At 45.8% G+C, this 21,102-nt stretch overlaps 1 protein-coding gene across 4 annotated transcripts in view; it reads right to left on the reverse strand.

Annotated features, from left to right (window-relative positions):
• Positions 1-19,906, reverse strand: part of LOC111962356 (core-binding factor subunit beta) — a 40,422-nt gene extending 20,516 nt beyond the window's left edge. For 3 of the 4 annotated variants that reach the window (XM_023985396.2, XM_023985398.2, XM_070443029.1), the window contains exons 1-3: positions 19,472-19,905; positions 18,792-18,878; positions 16,673-16,789 (exon numbers count right to left, since the gene is read on the reverse strand). In XM_023985396.2, coding sequence (XP_023841164.1) covers positions 16,673-16,789; positions 18,792-18,878; positions 19,472-19,549 — 282 coding nt within the window. In that variant the 5' untranslated portion in view covers positions 19,550-19,905. Of the gene's footprint in view, positions 1-16,672; positions 16,790-18,791; positions 18,879-19,471 lie in introns of all 4 variants that reach the window. The other variant, XM_023985397.2, reaches the window with a different exon arrangement.
• Positions 19,907-21,102: the final 1,196 nt, after the last annotated feature.

The raw sequence follows: 21,102 nt of genomic DNA on the forward strand, positions 1-21,102 counted from the left end.
CTACATCTAGGTTGGGAGTCTTCAGGTTCCGGTCCAAAGTTACAAACACACAGAGACAGATGCCCATGTTCCCCTCTCCTCCCCTCTCACCTCCAGGTCTGTGAAACCATGCCAGCTGYCTACCCTGCACTACTCTCTCCCCTTTCCCCTCACCTTGCCCTCTGGCTGGGCTGTGACAGCTGCCTCTGTGCCCCCCTGGTGACTCAGCAACCCCCACTTGGCAGGTCAGCAACCTGCAGGAAGTGACAAACACACTGGTGCCCAGTTCTACCACCACGTCCTCACCAACAGCCCATTCATACTGTACACTCCCACCCACCCAACCTTAACGAGCAAAACAGGAACATAGTCACAAACCACCATATGGGCTTAAACAAACTGGTCTTAAATAGGTACCAGTGCCCACACACTAGCGCTGGCAATGGTAACCACAGGGTAGAATACCCACACACTAACTCTGACAATGGTAACTACAGGGTAGAATACCCACACACTAAGTCTGCAACGGTAACTAACACAGCGGCACTTACGACATAGCCCACACAACCACACTATACGGTCTGTGAGCTGGGTAACTAACAGCGGTAACGAATACCCACACACTACATCCTTGCTAATGTGGTAACTAGCAGGCGAGATACCGCAGCAAACTATAGTCTCGTATGGACTAACAGAGTGATCCACCACATACACCTCATTACTAGGGTAGAATACTACCCACACTAATGTAATGCAGAGCATACCACTCACCCATAAGGTCTGCGTAATCGGGAGATACACACTAAGCTTATGGGATGACAGCAATACCCACACACTATAGTTCTGTGAGTAAACTACAGGGTAGAATACCCACACACTATAGTCTGTAATTGGTAACTACAGGTAGATACAGCACACATATAGGTCTGTAATGGTAACATACAGGGGTAGCGGATAGCCCCACACCTATAGTCTGTAAATGGCTCAAACGTACAGGGTCAAGAATACACGGCACAGCAGGCACGGGGGGGCCACCATCTCTATATTTTCTGTGATGGTCACTTTACAGGGTAGAATACCCTATCTACCTATTTGGGCGCTACAGTCTGTAGAGTGGGTAACGTGAGCAGGAGCAGGAATGACCGACACGCGCACTAGCCGGTCCTGTAAATGGAACCCTACAGGCACATCGCAACTACGCGACAACACCCTCATACTCTGTAATGCAATAACTCACACACAGTGTGATGTGCACTTCACCTTTGCCCAAGATGACCCTCTAGATGCTCCGGATTAGTGAATGTGTACTGTGTGGGTGTTTTTTGTAATGGTGTGTGTGTGGATGTGTAGTTTTGTGTGTGTGTGAGTAAGGCTCCCAGGCCGGGCCAGTCAGCCTGGCCCTCTACAGCAGGGACCCAGAGGGCCGGTCCGGGGGCTCAGCCATGGAGGAGAGGGACCCATATCAGACTGTACTGATAGGCACATTCATTGTCTACAGCAACTGAACACAGTTGCTTCTCAACCTGGTCTACCCAACCCCAGCCTCATCTCCCCCTCCCCTATCACAGTATCTCTATCTGTTTCCTCCCCTTCTGCTCCCTAGATATGGAGAAGCAGGAAGTCCCTGGAAGTCGAGTCAGCACCGATTCCTTACGGGAGTAGTGGGTGCAATCCTAATCAGGTGAGTTTGTTTTTTTAGATGCAGTTCAGTCTATCCATATCTATGAGCACACACACATCCTTCATCACGTTGAGATCAATACCCCACCACCCACCCACCCACCCACCACACCACACACCTCACCCCACCCACCCACCACCCACCACACACATCACCACACACACACACACACAACACACACACAGAAACAGGTGTGACCAGGTGCAGTTTGAGATGCATACAGAAGCAAAATGAGATAAGAGAACCGCTTCTCTCTGTACTACAAGAGCCACAGGATGAAGTATGAACGTCTCATTACACTAATTGTCCTCGGGCACATATACCCGATCCACACCCCACAATACAATACCATCAGACAAACACCCTGCCCAACAACAACACTCTTCTCCGCTTACTATTTTTTAGGGGGGGGGGGGGTCTACACAACACACACACACACCACCCACACCACCCCCACACACACCAAAACACACACACACAGGGACCCACACACACCAACACATAGCCTGCCCAAGTTCTCAGGGACAGTCATTATTCACTCCCACACTTTGCCTTAGGATCCCAGGCCGTTACATTTAGGAGGCACTGCTGATTCTCTCACACCCAGCAGGTTGTTGTGTTCGTGGTGTGTGTGTGGGGCTGTGTGTGTGTTGTGTGTGTGGTGCTGTTGTGTGAGTGTGTGGTGTGTGTGGGTAGTGGTGGTGTGTGTGTGTGTGTGGTGGTGTGTGTGTTGTGTGGTTGTAGTGTGAGGCTACACAACAGAGGGTAGAGGAGGGTGCTCTGATCTGTCCAACCCCTCCATCCCACCACCATTCCCCAGCCTCGGTGTGTCCAGTGGGTGTAGTGTGTGTTAGCACCCAAGAGCGGCCCCAACGCCAACTACTCAACACCGTTTCTCTTACTTCCCAGGCCACTTAGAACGGACGATGCCGCGCAGTCACTCTGTGAGCCAATATGTGGTTGACAACCAGACACCAGCCTTCCACAACAGCACCAAGGTTCTCATGGCCACACTGACAACACAGACAGTCATCCGCTTGTTTGGGTGTACCCCCTCTATCCTCCCTCCTTCTCCTGTCTTCAATTCCAAACTCTCCCCCGCGGTGGTATACTGTGACTGGGTGAGTGAGTGCGCCACGTCGATCGGGGAGCAGCCTGGTGGGTGAGATTGGGGAGAAAAGGAGAGGCCTCTTACTTCAGCCTCTCTGTTCACTATCTGGTGCTGACTAACTGGCAGCCAGGCTGGTTCCAATGAGGCCCATGGCCAACCCAGACCTGCGTTAGGTTTGACTGCCAATACTAAGCAAATCTCACGAATCATTCTCCCCCGCGTCTGCAAGCCTATAATTACCTCCTGCCTCACGCACTGAGTCACGACAGGGGCGGTTATAGCCCTTAACTGACCACTCCCGCCAAACCAGTTACTAGCCCCTAACTGACCACCGCACACACCCAACACCCCACCCCCAACCACCCCGCCAAACCCGTATTGCCCGTCTAGACACAAAAAACCAAACATCGCCGCCAGACCCAGTTTTATAGCCCCTCTAAATGACCCCTCCGCCAAACCAGTTTATATCGCCCCCTACTGGACCCCTCGCGCCAAAACCCAGTTATAAGCCCCCCTAACTGACCCCTCTCGCCAAACCAGTTATAGCCCCACCTTAACTGACCACCTCCCGCCCAAACCCAGTTATAGCCCCTAAATGACCCTCTTCGCCCAAACCCAGTTATAGCCCCCTAACTGCCCTCCGCTCCGCCAAACCCAGTTATAGCCCCCTAACTGACCCCCTCCCGCCCAAACCCAGTTATAGCCCCTAACTGACCCCCTCACCGCCCCAAACCCAGTTATAGCCCCTAACTGACTCCTCCCGCCGCCAAACCCAGTTATAGCCCTAACTGACCCCTCCCGCCCAACCCGTTATAGCCCCTAGAACTGACCCCTCCCGCCAAACCCAGTTATCCCCCTAACTGACCCCTCCCGCCCAAACCCAGTTATAGCCCCCTAACTGACCCCCTCCCGCCCAAACCCAGTTATAGCCCCCAACTGACCCCCTCCCGCCCAAACCCAGTTATAGCCCCGTAACTGACCCTCCTGCCGCCAAACCCAGTTATAGCCCCCTAACTGACCCCTCTCCCGCCCAACACCCAGTTATAGCCCCTAACTGACCCCTCTCCCGCCCAAACCCAGTTATAGCCCATGACCCTCCCCGCCAACCTGAACCCGTTCTAGCCCCCTAACTGACCCCTTGCCGCCCAAAACCCAGTTATAGCCCTAACTGACCCTCTCCCCCCTGCCCGTAATACCCCAGTTATACCTGCCCGCCCAACACTCGACCCCGACTCCCTCCGCCCAAACCCCGTTATATATGCCCGCCTAAACTACGCCCCTCATCCGCCCAAACCCAGTTATAGCCCGCCCCTAACTGACCCCCTCTCGCCCAAACCCAGTTATAGCGCCCCTAAAATGACCCCTCCCGCGCAAACCCAGTTATAGCCCCCTAACTGACCCCCTCCCGCCAAACCCAGTTATAGCCCCTAAACTGACCCTCTCCGCCCAAACCCAGTTATAGCCCCAAACTGACCCCTCCCGCCCAAACCCAGTTATAGCCCTAACTGACCCTTCCCGCCCAAACCCAGTTTATAGCCCCTAACTGACCCTCCCGCCCAAACCCAGTTAATAGCCCCTTAACTGCCCCCCCGCCCCAAACCCAGTTATAGCCCCTAACTGACCCCCCGCCCAACCCAGTTATGCCCTACTGACCCCCTCCCGCCAAACCCAGTTATAGCCCCTAACTGACCCCCTCCCCGCCCAAACCCAGTTATAGCCCTAACTGACCCCTCCGCCCAAACCCAGTTTAGCCCCCTAACTGACCCCCTCCCGCCCAAACCCAGTTATAGCCCCTAACTGACCCCCTCCCGCCCAAACCCAGTTATAGCCCCCTAACTGACCCCCTCGCGCCCAAAACCCAGTTATAGCCCCTAACTGACCCCCTCCCGCCAAACCCAGTTATAGCCCCTAACTGACCCCTCCCGCCCAAACCCAGTTATAGCCCCCTAACTGACCCTCTCCCGCCCAAACCCAGTTATAGCCCCCTAACTGACCCCTCCCGCCCAAACCCAGTTATGCCCCCTAACTGACCCCTCCCGCCCAACCCAGTTATAGCCCCTAACTGACCCTCCCGCCCAAACCCAGTTATAGCCCCTTAACTGACCCCTCCTGCCCAAACCCAGTTATAGCCCCCTAACTGACCCCCTCCCGCCCAAACCGTTATAGCCCCTAACTGACCCTCTCCCCCCAAACCCAGTTATAGCCCCCTAACTGACCCCCTCCCGCCCAAACCCAGTTATAGGCTAACTGACCCCTCTCCGCCCAAACCCAGTTATAGCCCCCTAACTGACCCCTCTCTCGCCCAAACCCAGTTATAGCCCCTAACTGACCCCTCCCGCCCAAACCCAGTTATAGCCCCCTAACTGACCCTCCTCCGCCCAAACCCAGTTATAGCCCCCTAACTGACCCCCTCCGCCCAAACCAGTTATAGCCCCCTAACTGACCCTCCCGCCCAAACCCAGTTATAGCCCCCTAACTGACCCCTCCCGCCCAACCCATTATAGCCCCTAACTGACCCCTCCCGCCCAAACCCAGTTATAGCCCCTAACTGACCCCCTCCCGCCCAAACCAGTTATAGCCCCCTAACTGACCTCTCCCGCCCAAACCCAGTTATAGCCCCTAACTGACCACTCTCCGCCCAAACCCAGTTATAGCCCCCTAACTGACCCCCTCCCGCCCAAACCCAGTTATAGCCCCCTAACTGACCCTCTCCCGCCCAAACCCAGTTATAGCCCCTAACTGACCACTTCCCGCCCAAACCCAGTTATAGCCCCTAACTGCCCCCTCTCCCGCCAAACCCAGTTATATGCCCTAACTGACCTCCACGCCCAAACCCAGTTATAGCCCCCTAACTGACCCCCTCCCGCCCAAACCCAGTTATAGCCCCCCTAACTGACCCTCTCCCGCCCAAACCCAGTTTATAGCCCCCTAACTGACCCCTCCCGCCCAAACCCAGTTATAGCCCCCTAACTGACCCCCTCCGCCCCAACCAGTTATAGCCCCCTAACTGACCCCTCCCGCCCAAACCCAGTTATAGCCCCCTAACTGACCCTTCCTCCCGCCCAAACCCGTTATAGCCCCCTAACTGACCCCCTCCGCCCAAACCCAGTTATAGCCCCTAACTGACCCCCTCCCGCCCAAACCCAGTTATAGCCCCCTAACTGACCCCTCCCGCCCAAACCCAGTTATAGCCCCTAACTGACCTCTCCCGCCCAAACCCAGTTATAGCCCCCTAACTGACCCTCCCGCCCAAACCCAGTTATAGCCCCCTAACTGACCCTTCCCGCCCAAACCCAGTTATAGCCCCCTAACTGACCCCTCCCGCCCAAACCCAGTTATAGCCCCCTAACTGACCCCCTCCCACCCAAACCCAGTTATAGCCCCTAACTGACCCCCTCCCGCCCAAACCCAGTTATAGCCCCTAACTGCCCTGCATTCAACCTGACACACCAATGCCAGGGCAGAACTCACAAACATACATACATACAATCACAGACAGCCTGGCAGACAGTCTGGCAGACAGCCTGGTAGACAGACAGCTTGGAAGACAGCCTGGCAGACAGACTATTCCTCGGATATATGTTCCTAATCAGAGGATAACTGCGCCTGCTAAGCCTGATTCTGTAATGCAGTAACACTGACTCAAATTCAGTGAGGCTTCCTCTACGTCATTTCCCAATTCAATTGTAAAAGTCATCAAAATGGATTGTTTCTATCTTGCCAATCCAGCCRGTGATACAGCTTTACTTTATCCTTTATATTATTTATAATATAATGTACAATATAATGTACACCCAAAAAGCTATCCAATTTAATAGAAGACTTATTATCTTGGTGGTAAGGAAAACGTAGTCTTTGTCACTTTGTCAACCAGATTATGAGTCAGTTTGGTTATGATTCCACTTTTTTCTACCATTTATACTTTTACTGGGAATAAGGTATAGGGTAGTTGGGGACACAGAGTACACTATGTAAAATAATTTTTCGCACGAACACCATACACATGATATCCATTTCTCMGTTTTTACAGATGGCTGTTTAACTTAAGTAAATATCATGCAAAGGCAAATTCAGCATTTGGATAAAGTTTCTAACCACAGGAGAATGGGAGAGAGACTGCAGGGACAGGCTACAGAGGAGAATTGGCTGAGTCTACAAAACCCCGGAGGATTCTGAGAATAGTCAGATAGTCACAGACACTAATATAAACATCACTCGTAGATATGGAATTGTTATCATCTAAAAGTAGTCAATTAACTAAATTTTTAACAATAAATGAACAAATGAACAAAATAATGGTTGAAAATACAATAGAAGAATATTAGCATTTCAAAAGAACGTGTTGGCGGGCTCAGTTTTCATGGAAAGAGGTAACGACAGTCAAAATARAGAATCAGCAGGCTTTCCAAGAGCATCTTTGGGGACTTGATTTCTCAGGCACTCTAGAAATACTTGGACACAAGTCCAGCTTCACGTCTGCCATTTTCCCTCTCTGTACAATACTATCAGGGGGACATAGGAACTGGACAGGGAATACTGGGTTGTAGGGTGCCGCTTGGCCCCTCCCCAGACACACCCATTACAGTGTCAGGTTGGAAGCAGASGGGCGAGACACGACCCTACAGGCCAAGTGACCACACAGGTCTCCCTCTGCGGCCAGAAGAGAACATTGTTCCTGGAATAGTGACCAGGAATGCTGTCGGCAAATACACGCTGTATTTCTCACCTGTGTCCTGAGGCTTCTGGAGAAACAAATCCCAAACAGGATGCTTCCCTCTCCTCTCTCCCAGACAACAACGCTGTCTGACTGCTCCCACTCAGGGGGATGGAAGGAGGGTGGGAGGTTCAGACTTGCATCAGTACAGACACTGAAGTCTTTCACCTACTCATCTGGGCTATCCATCTATGACATTTACGCAGGAACAATTTAGTGTAATTAATATTTAATTAATTCATGAAATGTTGATTAAGTGACCTGCAACATCACCATCCAGTTAGGTCCCCATGTTCCAAACTCCCAGGAATCAGAATCAGTTGAAGAATTCCACAGTATCATGGAATGTTCATTATTCTGGAGGGCAAGGCGATTGGAAAACAAAGGAAAGAAAATCTTTAAATTGGCAGGAGGAGAGCGAGAAGGAGAGGGTGAGAGTGGTCAACTGAAACACCTCACTTTTGGTGGAAAAGTGTGATGTCTATATAAAGAAAACAAAAGAAATGAAAAACTCTTGTAACTCTTGTAACTCTTGTAACTCTTGTAACTCTTGTAACTCTTGTAACTCTTGTAACTCTTGTAACTCTTGTAACTCTTGTAACTCTTGCCATTAACCTCAGACTGAGCAATAGATGTTTGCAACCAGGACTCAGGGGTAGACGTAACATAGTAAAAGTAAATACGGGACACTCCATTTAGTCTGATATGTTACGTTTCGTATGGTATGTATTAACTTGTGGATGTCCATCATCCATTTCATATGATATATCACAAATTACAATTCATATGATATGTTATGAATTCCAATTTGTTGTGGCTAATGTWATCTAGCTAGGTGGCTAAGTGGCTAACGCTAATGTCCAGTTATGAGTCAACATGCTCTCACGTCTCATTATGAAATGAACAATGCTCCTGTAGGTAGCGGAACAGTAATAACAGCCAAATGTTATGTTTTTTGTACATCTTCGAAACTAGCCATGATAATGGCCAACCAGAGCTCACCTGTTTCATTTGACTGTAAGATTACATTTTTMATTCAGGAAGCCATGAAACCTTCCATTTCTTTGTACCCCACAATAAAGCCTGCGAGTGGTCATTGATCTGAGGCTTGGGATAGAGGAAGAGGACATTTGAGCTGGGGAGCTATAACGAGAACCCTATGGGAAGACTAGAGGAAGGAGTATGATTGACTTGTGCTGGGAAAAAACAAAGCTTCTCTTTCCCCAGCACAGACAGTTCTGTCCCAACAGACAGTCAAAACAGGAACATTTTTGTGAAAACCTAATTCAAGAAAAGGACATGGCATAGCCAAGAATACAAAGAACCCCTCTTTTTAACAAACATCAAAGAATTAACATCAGATCAGAGGAACACGAGGAGGGCTCAGTGCACAATGGGCATGACAGAGCAGCAGGAATCAATTAGTGGGCTCCCTTTGATGATGTCATTGACAAGTAATCTGCTAGTGGAGTAGCTTCTGTTTGAGGGAGACGGAAACAAGAGCCCCCACCACAGAACGAGCCGGCCCACTGCGCTCCTCGCAGAGACGCTAGTCCATCATCCTCCCTCTGCCCTGGCCTTCGCCCAGTCGCCCYTCTCCTCATCAGTGTCAGGAGTGAGGGCTGATGCCTCCCTACTCCCTCCCCCATCATACACTCATTACTACCAGGTCCACTTCAGCCAGACTTAAGTACAAACTCCATTAAATATGTATGGACTAACTATAGTAGCTTTATGACATTAAGGACGTAAACTTTAAACTTAGCAACCGACCAATTGGTATTTGTGTGGCTTCCTGAGATAATTTCGTAGCCCTTCCCAAACACCACACCCTGCTTCATGTTGGGGCTGAAGATGAGAGAGATTCATTTGCTCRACATTTTGTTTCCTTCAATAACCACCACCGCCAGCAGAAGCAGCAGCAAGCTGTTCCCCCTCTCTGGCTCTGTAACAGGGTTAACTGTCACGCGGTTCCCCCTCTCTGGCTCTGTAACAGGGTTAACTGTCAAGCTGTTTCCCCTCTCTGGCTCTGTAACAGGGTTAACTGTCAAGCTGTTCCCCCTCTCTGGCTCTGTAACAGGGTTAAACAGTCAAGCTGTTCCCCTCTCTGACTCTGTAACAGGTTAACTGTCAAAATGTTCCCCCTCTCTGACTCTGTAACAGGGTTAACTGTCAAACTGTTCCCCCTCTCTGACTCTGTAACAGGGTTAACTGTCAAGCTGTTTCCCCTCTCTGACTCTGTAACAGGGTTAACTGTCAAGCTGTTCCCCCTCTCTGACTCTGTAACAAGGTTAACTTCAAGCTGTTCCCCCTCTCTGACTCTGTAACAGGGTTAACTGTCAAGCTGTTCCCCCTCTCTGCTCTGTAACAGGGTTAACTGTCAAGCTGTTCCCCCTCTCTGACTCTGTAACAGGGTTAACTGTCAAGCTGTTCCCCCTCTCTGACTCTGTAACAGGGTTAACTGTAAGGTGTTCCCCCTCTCTGACTCTGTTACAGGGTTAACTGTCAAGCTGTTTCCCCTCTCTGGACTCTGTAACAGGGTTAACTGTCAAGCTGTTCCCCTCTCTGCTCTGTAACAAGGTTAACTGTCAAGCTGTTCCCCCTCTCTGACTCTGTAACGGGTTAACTGTCAAGCTGTTCCCCCTCTCTGACTCTGTAACAGGGTTAACTGTCAAGCTGTTCCCCCTCTCTGGGCTCTGTAACAAGGGTTAAACTGTCAAGCTGTTCGCCCTCTCTGGCTCTGTAACAGGGTTAACTGTCAAGCTGTTCCCCCTCTCTGGCTCTGTAACAGGGTTAACTGTCAAGCTGTTCGCCCTCTCTGGCTCTGTAACAAGGTTAATTGTCAAGCTGGCGCCAGGCAGCTCAAAAACATGTTTTGTGGCACATGACCCATCATGAATATGGAGATTGGCTCCGTAAGTGCAATGCTAGGCAGACAAACACATACATAAAAACACAGTCACAAACACACACACAATCCCGCGCACACACACACCCACTCACACACACACACACACACACACACACACTGGCTGGTCTTGGGAACAAGCGAAGAAGCTAACTATTAAAACTCCAATTCCTGTGGTGACGCCTCAGACTGCAGTCCCTTTCATAATGGAGTCATTTACTGTGAATCTTCCCTGTGCTATCTGCCCCCGAGCGAACATTCTTACATCCAGAGACAGGCCAAAGATTTATAGAGTCTGCTGCCTCTGAGGCCCGCTCTCTGTCTCTCTCTGTTCTAGCCCTATGACAGACACCAACACACCTACACAGTCTCACTATGGCTTACTGTTGTAATACCAAGACTGTAGCTCAAAAGTTTAGGAGTCATTCTGCCACTTTCTTCATGTATTTGTGCTCTTAGCTCTTAACACAGAGTGGAAGCACACTGTGGATGGTCTACACCAGTAGCAAGAGGCCAATCAGTTAACAAGCCTCCAAACCCAACCTTGTGGCATGGCCATGCAGACGGAACCCAATTTGTGCTTTGTATAAAGGGAAACCACACACAAGTGCTACTGATGAACAGAGTAGAGAGGGAGATTTGGACAAGATGCCAAACATAATATCTCTTAAACCCTTAAAGCTGAACCACGCTCCAAAACCCTAAAAGTCTCACATTTCAACAAGATTGAGTTGAGGAGACAGAGTTCATATTTAAGAGTCTATCTCCCCTTCTCTTGTTACAGTAAAAATCCTATTTTATCAAACTTCAATCCAGGTAGTCTGTGTAGAGGTTCTTGACCTAGCCTAAAGAGATACCCTACAATCCCATGGTGGGTCATCAGTATCAATGCAGTTCCATAACAACAAAGCATCAATCAGTGGTGTAAAGCACTTAAGTAAAAATAATTTAAAGTACTACTTAAGTCGTTTTTTGGGGTATCTGTACTTTACTTTACTATATATATTTTGATTACTTTTATTTTTACTTACTACATTCTTAAAGAAAATAATGTACTTTTTACTCCTTACATTTTGAATGCTTAGCAGAACAGGAAAATTGTCCAATTCACACACTTATCAAGAGAACATCCCTGGTCATCCCTAATGCTTCTGATTTGGCAGACTCACTAAACACAAATGCTTCATTTGTAAATTATGTCAGTGTTGGATTGTGCTCCTGACTATCCGTAAATTAAAAAAAAACAAGAAAATGGTGCCGTCTGGTTTGCCTAATATAAGGAATTTGAGATGATTTATACATTTACTTTTCATACTTAAGTATATTTAAAATCAAATACTTTTAGACTTTTATTCAAGTAGTATTTTACTGGGTGACTTTCACTTTTAGTTGAGTCATTTTCTGTTAAGGTATCTTTACTTTTACTCAAGTATGACAATTGTGTACTTTTCCCACCACTGGCATCAATGGAGGATCCTCATCAGAGGATCTCTCTGAACTCATGTCTGAGGTAAGCTAACTTCAYTTGGAACAGATTAATAATTGACTACGACACATTGAATCATCCCCCTCCTCCTGTCTGCTACTGTAGAAATTCAAACACCCTGCACTTCTGCTGCCTGTCACAGTATGAGGACCTGCGTTAAGGACTCTATACTCGATGCTTYTGTGGCAGTTATACAACTTCCTGTTCTGCTCTGTGAATTTTGAACAGTAWGCTGCTGTGTATTCATTTCTGTCTCTGATGATTTTCTGAAGGCACTGTTAGCTATCCTTTGGCACTCCAATCTAATCAACTTAATATTGGACTAGGGAGTTAGGATCCATGACCATTAGGGCAGTGTGGATGATCCACTGGACTGACCAGGGTTCTGGTACGAAACAGTCGGCTACTGGGAGCCCCTGGCTGGGACAGGGTTAGCGGCTCCTCCCCAGGCCCTGCTAGCTACCTCTAAAATGAACCTCCCACACAGCTGGTTCCCATTAGCCTGTAGTGACACTCAGAGTCTGTACTTAAGCTCTACTGGGGGGGCTCCAGTGGAGCTGGGCTCACCGCCCCACTCAGATAATACTACTGTCCTCCACCAGCGTCCAAGTTTAAACTGGCCCCGTTCTGCTGGCACCGTCTGTTTTCAATGGTTTATTCACCCGCGCACGAGAGAGAAATGTGAGAGAGAGACCAAGAGTGAGAGACCTGAACAGCGAGTGAGAGAAACACCACAAAGGAGATATAGAAAGACCTAAAGACAGACTAAAAAAGAGAGAGACCAGAAGAGATAAAGAGAGGGAGAGCGATTAGAAGAGACCTAAAGAAAACCAGAGAGTGAGAGAGAGAGAGAGAGAGAGAGAGAGAGAGAGAGAGAGAGAGAGAGTGAGAGGAAGAGAGAGAGAGAGAGAGAGCAGAAGAGAGGGAAAGACAGAGAGTCCCTGGGCTCACACTGCGCTGTGGTTGGTTCTGACTCCATCAATCAGAAACACCAAGACCCATAAAATCACTCACTTTTCATGGAAAGAATATTATAACTGCTCCCTATTCATCTGTTACTCTGGGCTGGTGTTGGGTGGTGGTGAGGGGAGAGCTGCATGCTATATGCTCTTTATGGACCTCACACTTCAACTGGGCATAGGGRGAACATGCCATACATACATATCTAYAGGCCACACCTGGACAGTTCCCTCATGAAAACAGCTAGACCAGGATCTTTGACAAATCATACAGTGCATGTTCCACTGGCTAAAGGACTTTATGAAATGCTTCAATATTTCACCTCCACAGTTTGCTCTTTTATTTCAGACTTTTTAAAATGTATTAAATGAATACAGCAGCAGACACAAACCGGTTGGCCCACGTTATTTCAGTTAAACCAGTCATCACGTTTCCTCTTCTGACACCACTGACGCCACACACTTTCACTTTTCACTGCAGACATTCTGTCTATTAACGTCTCCTAGCCAGGCAGTGTGAGATGTGTTTGTGTAGAAGGTTAACAATCACACTAATTAAGARCAGAGGTTGCAGCGTACGCAACACCTTTCCCAGCCTGACACCACTAGTCTGCAGGGAGGTTGAGTAGATAGGGGTAAAGTGAGAGGGAGCGAGGGAACGAGGGAGGCAGCGAGGGGGAGGGAGGGACTGGGAGCCCAGAGAAAAATCATACGTTCTCCAAGTAAGTTCCACCTTAGTTCCTAAAGAGAAGTACTTATGACAAGGAGCAGAGCAGTAGCACCCGTCTTGGGATTTATACCCTGTGTGTGTGTGTGTGTGCGCGCGCGTGCGTTCAAAAGTGCATGTATYTGTGTAGGGTGACAGTGCTAGGAGCGTGGCTATGACTAGGAGCTCCTTGGGGCTTCTTTTGGAATAGGAGGGATGGAGGGCCCAGGGCTCATTAAAGCTGCATGGTYTCTAAGCCTACTAGAGGGGATAGGGGATAGGGTCACTACAAGGCCGCTGCCCTGGACACTCAGCGCCTCATCTGTAAAGTGCTCGGCACGCCTGACAACTCCCAGTCACGCCTTTTTAAATAATTAATGGGCAAAGATTAGTCCGTCAGCCTTGAGCCGAAAGGTCTATCGATTTCTCACGGATGCATTTTTAATGAGCACATTTCAGCGAGGCACTGTCTGTGAACAGGGGCCTCTGGCACACCTTACATACGGCACCAGCCAYGAGCCCTCCAGGGGAGCAAATGAATACACAAACAAAACGATAACAAAAAATGCAATCCTTCTAAACACTGCATCTTCATTGGTGTGGAAACAAAGGTGTCACGTTTTAAGATTCCTTATCTAATCTGTTAAAAAAAAAAGATTGTTTTGGGTCATCTTTATACAATGACAGGTAAAATCTTCAGGGCTAAAATATGTATGATTCCCATTGTTTTATTGAGCACTCCATGGAAACTCCATGGAAATGAAAGGGATGCAATCAGTCAGTGGTGTTTAATGGTTCAGATAATAATTTTATGACCTACTTTATTCAGTACAGCTCATCCCGGACCAGGCCCAAATCCCTGACACTCAAAGAAGGAAGAGGCGCCGTTATAGAGGCCAGCGTGCGGGATACCTGACGAGACTACTTCGGTGAGTGGATAAACCGCCTCTAACCTCCGCTCTTTTGGTGAACATGCAATCACTGGAGAATAAACTTGACGAGCTCCATTCGATCTATCCTATCAACGGGAAGAACTGTAATATCCTTTGTTCCTCAGAGTCGTGGCTGAACAAGGACATGGAAAACATACAGTACCAGTCAAAGGTTTGGACACACCTACTCATTCAAGGKTTTTTCTTAATTTTTACTATTTTCTACATTGTTGAATAATAGTGAAGACATCAAAACTATGAAATAACACATTTGTAATCATGTAGTAACCAAAAAAGTGTTAAACAAATCAAAAAATATTTTATATTTGAGATTCTTCAAAGTAGCCACCCTTTGCCTTGATGACAGCTTTGCACGCTCTTGGCATTCTCTCAACCAGCTTCATGTGGTAGTCACCTGGAATGCATTTCAATTAACAGGTGAAGAATCTAAAATCTAAAACAGATTTTGATTTGTTCAACACTTTTTTTGGTTACTACATGATTCCATATATGCTATTTCATAGTTTTGATGTCTTCACTATTATTCTACAATGTAGAAAATAGTAAAAAATTAAGAAAAACCCTTAGATAAGTAGGTGTGTCCAAACTTTTGACTGGTACTGTACATATTACCTCTGGATGTGGGGTTCAAATGACAGAGTTGGGTCAAATGTAACACCAAGGTTCCTGACTGTGGAGTTGGGGTGGATGGTGCARCGGTCGACCCAGTTTGTTAATGAGGGAGTTGGGGCCCATGAGCATGATCTCTGTTTTGTCGTTTAGTTTGAAAAAGGTATTGCTCATCCAACTTTTCACTTCACGGAGACAGTCAACAACAGAGGGGGGTGACAAAGTGGAGTTGGGTTTTGTGTGGATGTAGATGTGTGTGTGATTTGCATGACAGTGAAATCTGAGTCCAAATTGACGAAGGATCTGACCAAGAGGTAGCATGTAAATACTAAACAGTAATGGACCTAACACTGAGACTTGTGGGATACCTTGTGATACAGGGGCTGGGGCAGACCTGTAGTTGCCAAGGAAGAAAAACTGTTGTCTATCAGATAGATAAGATTGGGACCAGGCAAGAGTTGTTCCAGAAACTCCAAGAAGCCTCTCCATGCGGTCAGTTAAAATCTGATGACAGACAGTGTCAAATGCTTCAGACAGGTCCAGGAGGATGCGGATGGAGATGTTCCCAGCATCAGAAGCACAGAGGTGGTAATTCACTATCTTTACCAAGGCAGTTTCAGTACTATGCATAGCCCAGAAGCCCGACTGAAGGGTGAGACTGTTGCAGCTGTTGGTAGATAGCCTCCACTTTGTTTTGAAAGGATGCCAGAAAACTGTCACAGAGGTCGTGGTGATTGTGAGAGAGGGGTTGTCCAAGGGGCGGTGAAGTTTATTGATGTTTGAGAAGAGCACTCCTGGGTTTCCTTGTTCATTCCTTATGATGTTGGAGAAATAAGCAGATTTGGTTGTGGGAAGTGAGTTCTTGTAGTTGTGAATGTGGTCTTTGTAGGCCTCCTCGTGGATAATGAGCCCTGGATAATAAGCCCTGCCCTGCAGTACTGTCAGAATCACAGGAAAAGCAAGGCTTTACTATATAATTACTATTTATATACTATACTATACTGTAATATACTATTACTATATAATTACRATTGTATTTCTATGGTTGGAACAGTGTCATCATCTTCCTTCCTTATGGCTTTGAGGGAAACCACATACTGTAGTCGTGTGTTCATTGAGTTGGTAAAATGTGTTGGAATTACAGTGAGAAAAATGGGCATGTTTAAAAAAGAAACAATAGGAGACACAGTGAAGAGTGGGGTTTTAAGTGGACGGTAGGGCAGTGTTCTGTGTGAAGCAATAACATATCATTACGGAAAGCCCATGGTTTATCCCACCCAGAGAACATATCAATCTGAATCAACAGCCTGGATTCAATCAAACTGTCGTGAGATCAACCTCAACTTTTGGTGAAAAATTCTAGGAATACCTCGCGCCCATACCAAGCTCTTTACAGATCATTAGTGTGCGGTTACATGAGTTCACAGAAATGTCTGGGAAATAAAAAGTGTCATAGATGAGGTTAAGAGAAATCACCTCTCAAAAGATTAACAGATGAGATTAGAGGGAGGATAAAAAGAGAAGAGAGAAGAAGAGAAAAGAAAAGAAAAGAGATGTCAGGATTACCTTTCCCGTCTCCCGGTCAAAGTCCACRTAATCTCGTGTGGGTGTCTGCCTCTGCTCCCCGTGCAAGTTGGCTGGGAAGAACTGCAGCGAGAGGTTGGTGCCCGTCGCCACAAAAGCCTTTTAGAGGGAAATCAATACAAACAGGATCAGAACACTGGGCCTGAGCATAAATTATGCAGCCCGTCATTTCTTTTTCACATCAGAGAGACTAGTGTCTGGAGCCAGGGCCAGCGCTCCCAGCACTCAGAAAAAGAAGGGGAAAAAACAAGAGTCATAATTTTCTCTATTTGGAGTATAGAGTTACGCACATCTGATATTATTTTACCAACACTCACTGTTGGAATACTGGGCAATAGAGAACTGACTTTAGAAAAGACAGAGAGACTGAATGAGAGGGAGATGGCATGAGTGAGAGATAGGAGGAATACAGTAAGAAAGACAGGGAAGGAAAATCAATAATAGCTTAAAAGTAGACCCTGCCTGACACTAATGACGCAGGGTCTAGATGATTTCTTCTGAATTATGTTCCCTGTGCTTGGTTGATGTTATGGAATTGACCAGCTCATAGGTAAAGATTTTAAACAACTGAGCTCCAAACATGGACACAATGTTTTCTGTTGTTTTCACAGCATTACTTCAAACAGAAATAAGGAAAAAACTACACAGGCAGAATACACAAAACACATACTAACACAAAATAAAATGTTATGACCATATAATTACTAAGGCTATATGTGCATAGCATATATTCTGCCTTATTTAATTAACAAAGTCTATTTGAATGTATTTAATTTACTAACATTTTAGGTATGATGATGGTAATTTCAAATGGCTTTCTCAGTCAGAATAATTGTATTTTGAAATAGACACACTTGGGTGAATGGTGGTGTTAGGACCCTTACAGAGCAAACAGTGACAGTAACACATCAAACAATCCTCATAAAGCACCAAAATACTTTAATCACAAAAAAAGAACTAATTAGAAGTAGGCCTAGTCACAATATTATTATTGTGAATATCTTTGTGAATCTTTTTGTCTGAAAATGGCAGTGAATACACTGCAATGTTACTTTATTGTTTAATGGCATGAAGAAAAATCCTTGATTTGAATTAGCTTACCAAAACTATTTAAAAAATCTGACTCAAAAAGAGTGAAATGTTAGACTACTCTAAGAATATAAGTAATAGGCCTACATAAAAAAATAATACATTTGACTTTATTACAGCAAATACTTTAGTACACTCTTAGAATGAACGGGGACTCGATTAAACCTGGAGGAACCCTGGAGTTCCTCAATGAACCATTGATGGTTCATATTTGCACCCTTGGTAGTTGAAGGGTTTCTTGGAGGAACCTTTAATGTTTCAATGCTGCAACTGGTAATCTTTTGATAGGCTGCCACCTCTACAATTAAAAGGTTCAACATGTAACCCCTCCCATCACAAAAAGGTTCAACATGTAACCCCTCCCATCACAAAAAGGTTCCAGTTTGAACCTTTAAACAGACCCTTTTCAAAGGGACCTTTTTGAACTGGAGAGGTTCCCCGTGTGGCATTTTTTAGAACCCCCAAAGGTTCTTCCAGGGACAGAGTCCTTTACTTAAGAGTGTAGCCTACGTGAAAATATCGTGATGACTGAAAAAGGAGTGAGCAGAGGGACCGTTTTATGTAGCCACTGTCGGTGCCGCCAGACCGGCTCTGCCCCCGACTTCAGTCATTGTCAATGCCCCTGTTGTGTTTCTCTCCTCAAAAGGCTATTGAGACAGAGGCAGACCTTAATAGCCTTGTCTGTCAGACACCTGATACACAGGTTTATGACAGTTCTGGATAGTGAACTAATCCTATTATAGTGTTATGACATTTTTGTGAAATAATGTTATGAGGATGTTTTTTGTGTTGTTTGCCAGAGAATAAAGGATTAAGTAATGTTTTGGCTGATGTTTTATTATATATATTTTTTWATTTAACCTTTATTTAACTAGGCATGTAAAATGTCTAGTTCTGTTCCGGGTGTCTATTTATGCAACATATTGACAAACACTTAATAAGGTTAGTGTAATGATGTCTGATTATAGTCTTATTATCGCAGTTGTATGCTGAACAGAAATGCTTTACTCACTATTTCTGAGCGACCGTCTCTAGAAGCGTTCTGAAACCTGGCTTGCCKCTCCTCGTGCGGTCTGTCTCGGAAACCTGTGTATTTGATCTKAAAATATGAAGGGAAAAATGCATCAATAAAGTTAATCCCAAAGGKGAAAAAATACATAAGTAAGTAGCATAAATATACTTTACTGTGAAGGCATTAATCATGGCTCACTTTATGGCTCAGATGATAGTCTAAATTTGAGACACGTCTTTATTTTTTATAAATTCGTACAATTCCGAGGTATCAGATTAATTTAATTCAAATGCATCTCTCTTTAGCCTATTGAATGATACAATATGGGAAATAAATGTACATTAGCCATGAGGCAAAGTCACCGTGAATGTCAGTGCTTCGCGCAGTGAGGTGATGAGCGACTCAGATAAATTGATGGACTTAAAACAAATCAAAACTAAAAATAGTTTCATAACTCTTCCACTTTTTTGAAAAGAGTAGGCTTATTTGGACATTAAAATATGAAATAACATATCAGATAAATGCAACAGTGCTTCATATCTATAATGGAAACCATATCCATCTTTCAGTAAGAAAATAATAAAAAGGCTATTGTGCTGTCTCAGCGCAACGTGCATTTCCACATTATGAGGTACTTTGTTTCCGCCACCAGATAAAATGTATCCAATGAGTAGACTTGCCTCGCACTCCCGACTGAGTTTCCTGAAGAAYTCTTCGTTTTCAAACTTGCTCCTTTGATCCGGGACCACCCGAGGCATCTTGAAGCTTTGCTGAGAAATTTTCCTTAATTTTAATTGTTTTGTGAGCAAGAAAAACCTTTGCCGTGAAATAACAGCAATCCCGCTTCTATTCTCTTCCGTCTTGTTTAGTAGCAATGTGCTAACGTAATATTKACCTAATTGTAAGCAGGGTCGTGATCTCTCCCCGCTTTCAAATCTAAACTACTGAGTGGTCAGTCTCTGCCACTGCAATGGATTAGGCTCAATTTCGCACTCGGCTATAATTCCCTCTCACCCTGAAGCGTGTGATCCCCGTCCACTGACAACAAACGCCCGCTCTCTCGACTTTATCTGTCGCGCTGCATACTTCCTGGCTCCTCGGAGTCCGATTTATGACTGTACACCCAAAATACTCCCCCCATTCACAATTCTCCTCACTACTGATCCCCAGTGCGCAGGCGCTGAATTTAACAAACTTCAGAGCACAATAAATAGCTTTCCTATGTATATGTCCATGTCTCATGTTCCTTAGACATAGAGACATAAAAAACACATCTTTGTTCGTAAATTATTTGGATCAGTAGGCCTACCTTGTGAAGACATGTTTTCCATAAGCATAAGACTTCTGGAAAAAGACAAGGCTTCTGRAACAATTACTCAAGGGAGATATTTGTATCTCTGGGAGGCACATTAAGAAGAGGCATTTGAACATTTGAATTCCTGGAAAGTAGTTGCATGTAAAGCTTTGAAAACTCGGTCCCCATCTCTTTCCTCTCCTTATATCAATCAAGGCCAAGGGCAATAGTGCCGCTTGTTGATAATTAGAAACGTCGAGGCACTTTGTGATCTGTCCCTCTCTCTCTCCCCCACACACCACACACCCACACACGCACGCATGCACGCACACACACACACAAACACACACAAACATACACACAAACATAATTTCATGATCCTAAATATTCTCTTTGTTTTTACTATACACTTACTGATGATGATTATGATTTTATATTCTCTTGTAGAACATATTGGCAAACTCAAGCCCTCCCTTGTGGAATGATTGCAAGATTATGCAATGGCTACAAGGCATATAATAACTTGCCTGTGAAATGAAATTTTGCAAAATGTCATTCCAGTTACGAAACAGCACCAATCATGATTATTTTACTGTAAACAAAACAATTTACTCAGGAGTTAATTATTATAATTAACCACATAAACGAATTAAAAAGCAAATACACATTTCTGTAAATTATTGAGATAAAAATGAGCTAATATAAAATGTGTGACTAATGTGAAATGTTTGGAGTATGTGTTTTAACTAGTATCTCCCTGAGGACAGTGGGAGGAGACAGGGAGTGGGAGAAAAACACAGAGGGAAAGCAAGAGCAGAACAATGAAGAGGCCATGTACAGACGTTCTCGTCCTGTTTGAAAGATTGCAGTTATTACTTCATGCAATACAGTTTTCCATTGCTTTCAATGTTGTACAACGTTAACGCCTTAGACACACTTGTGGTTACAAGGTTTTGAAAAACAATGTTTGCTCCAAGTGCTATGATGAACTTGATGACCACTGACCAACAASTTAGA

The sequence above is a fragment of the Salvelinus sp. IW2-2015 genome, linkage group LG4q.1:29, assembly GCF_002910315.2.
Source record: "Salvelinus sp. IW2-2015 linkage group LG4q.1:29, ASM291031v2, whole genome shotgun sequence".
NCBI classification, from domain to species: Eukaryota; Metazoa; Chordata; class Actinopteri; order Salmoniformes; family Salmonidae; genus Salvelinus; species Salvelinus sp. IW2-2015.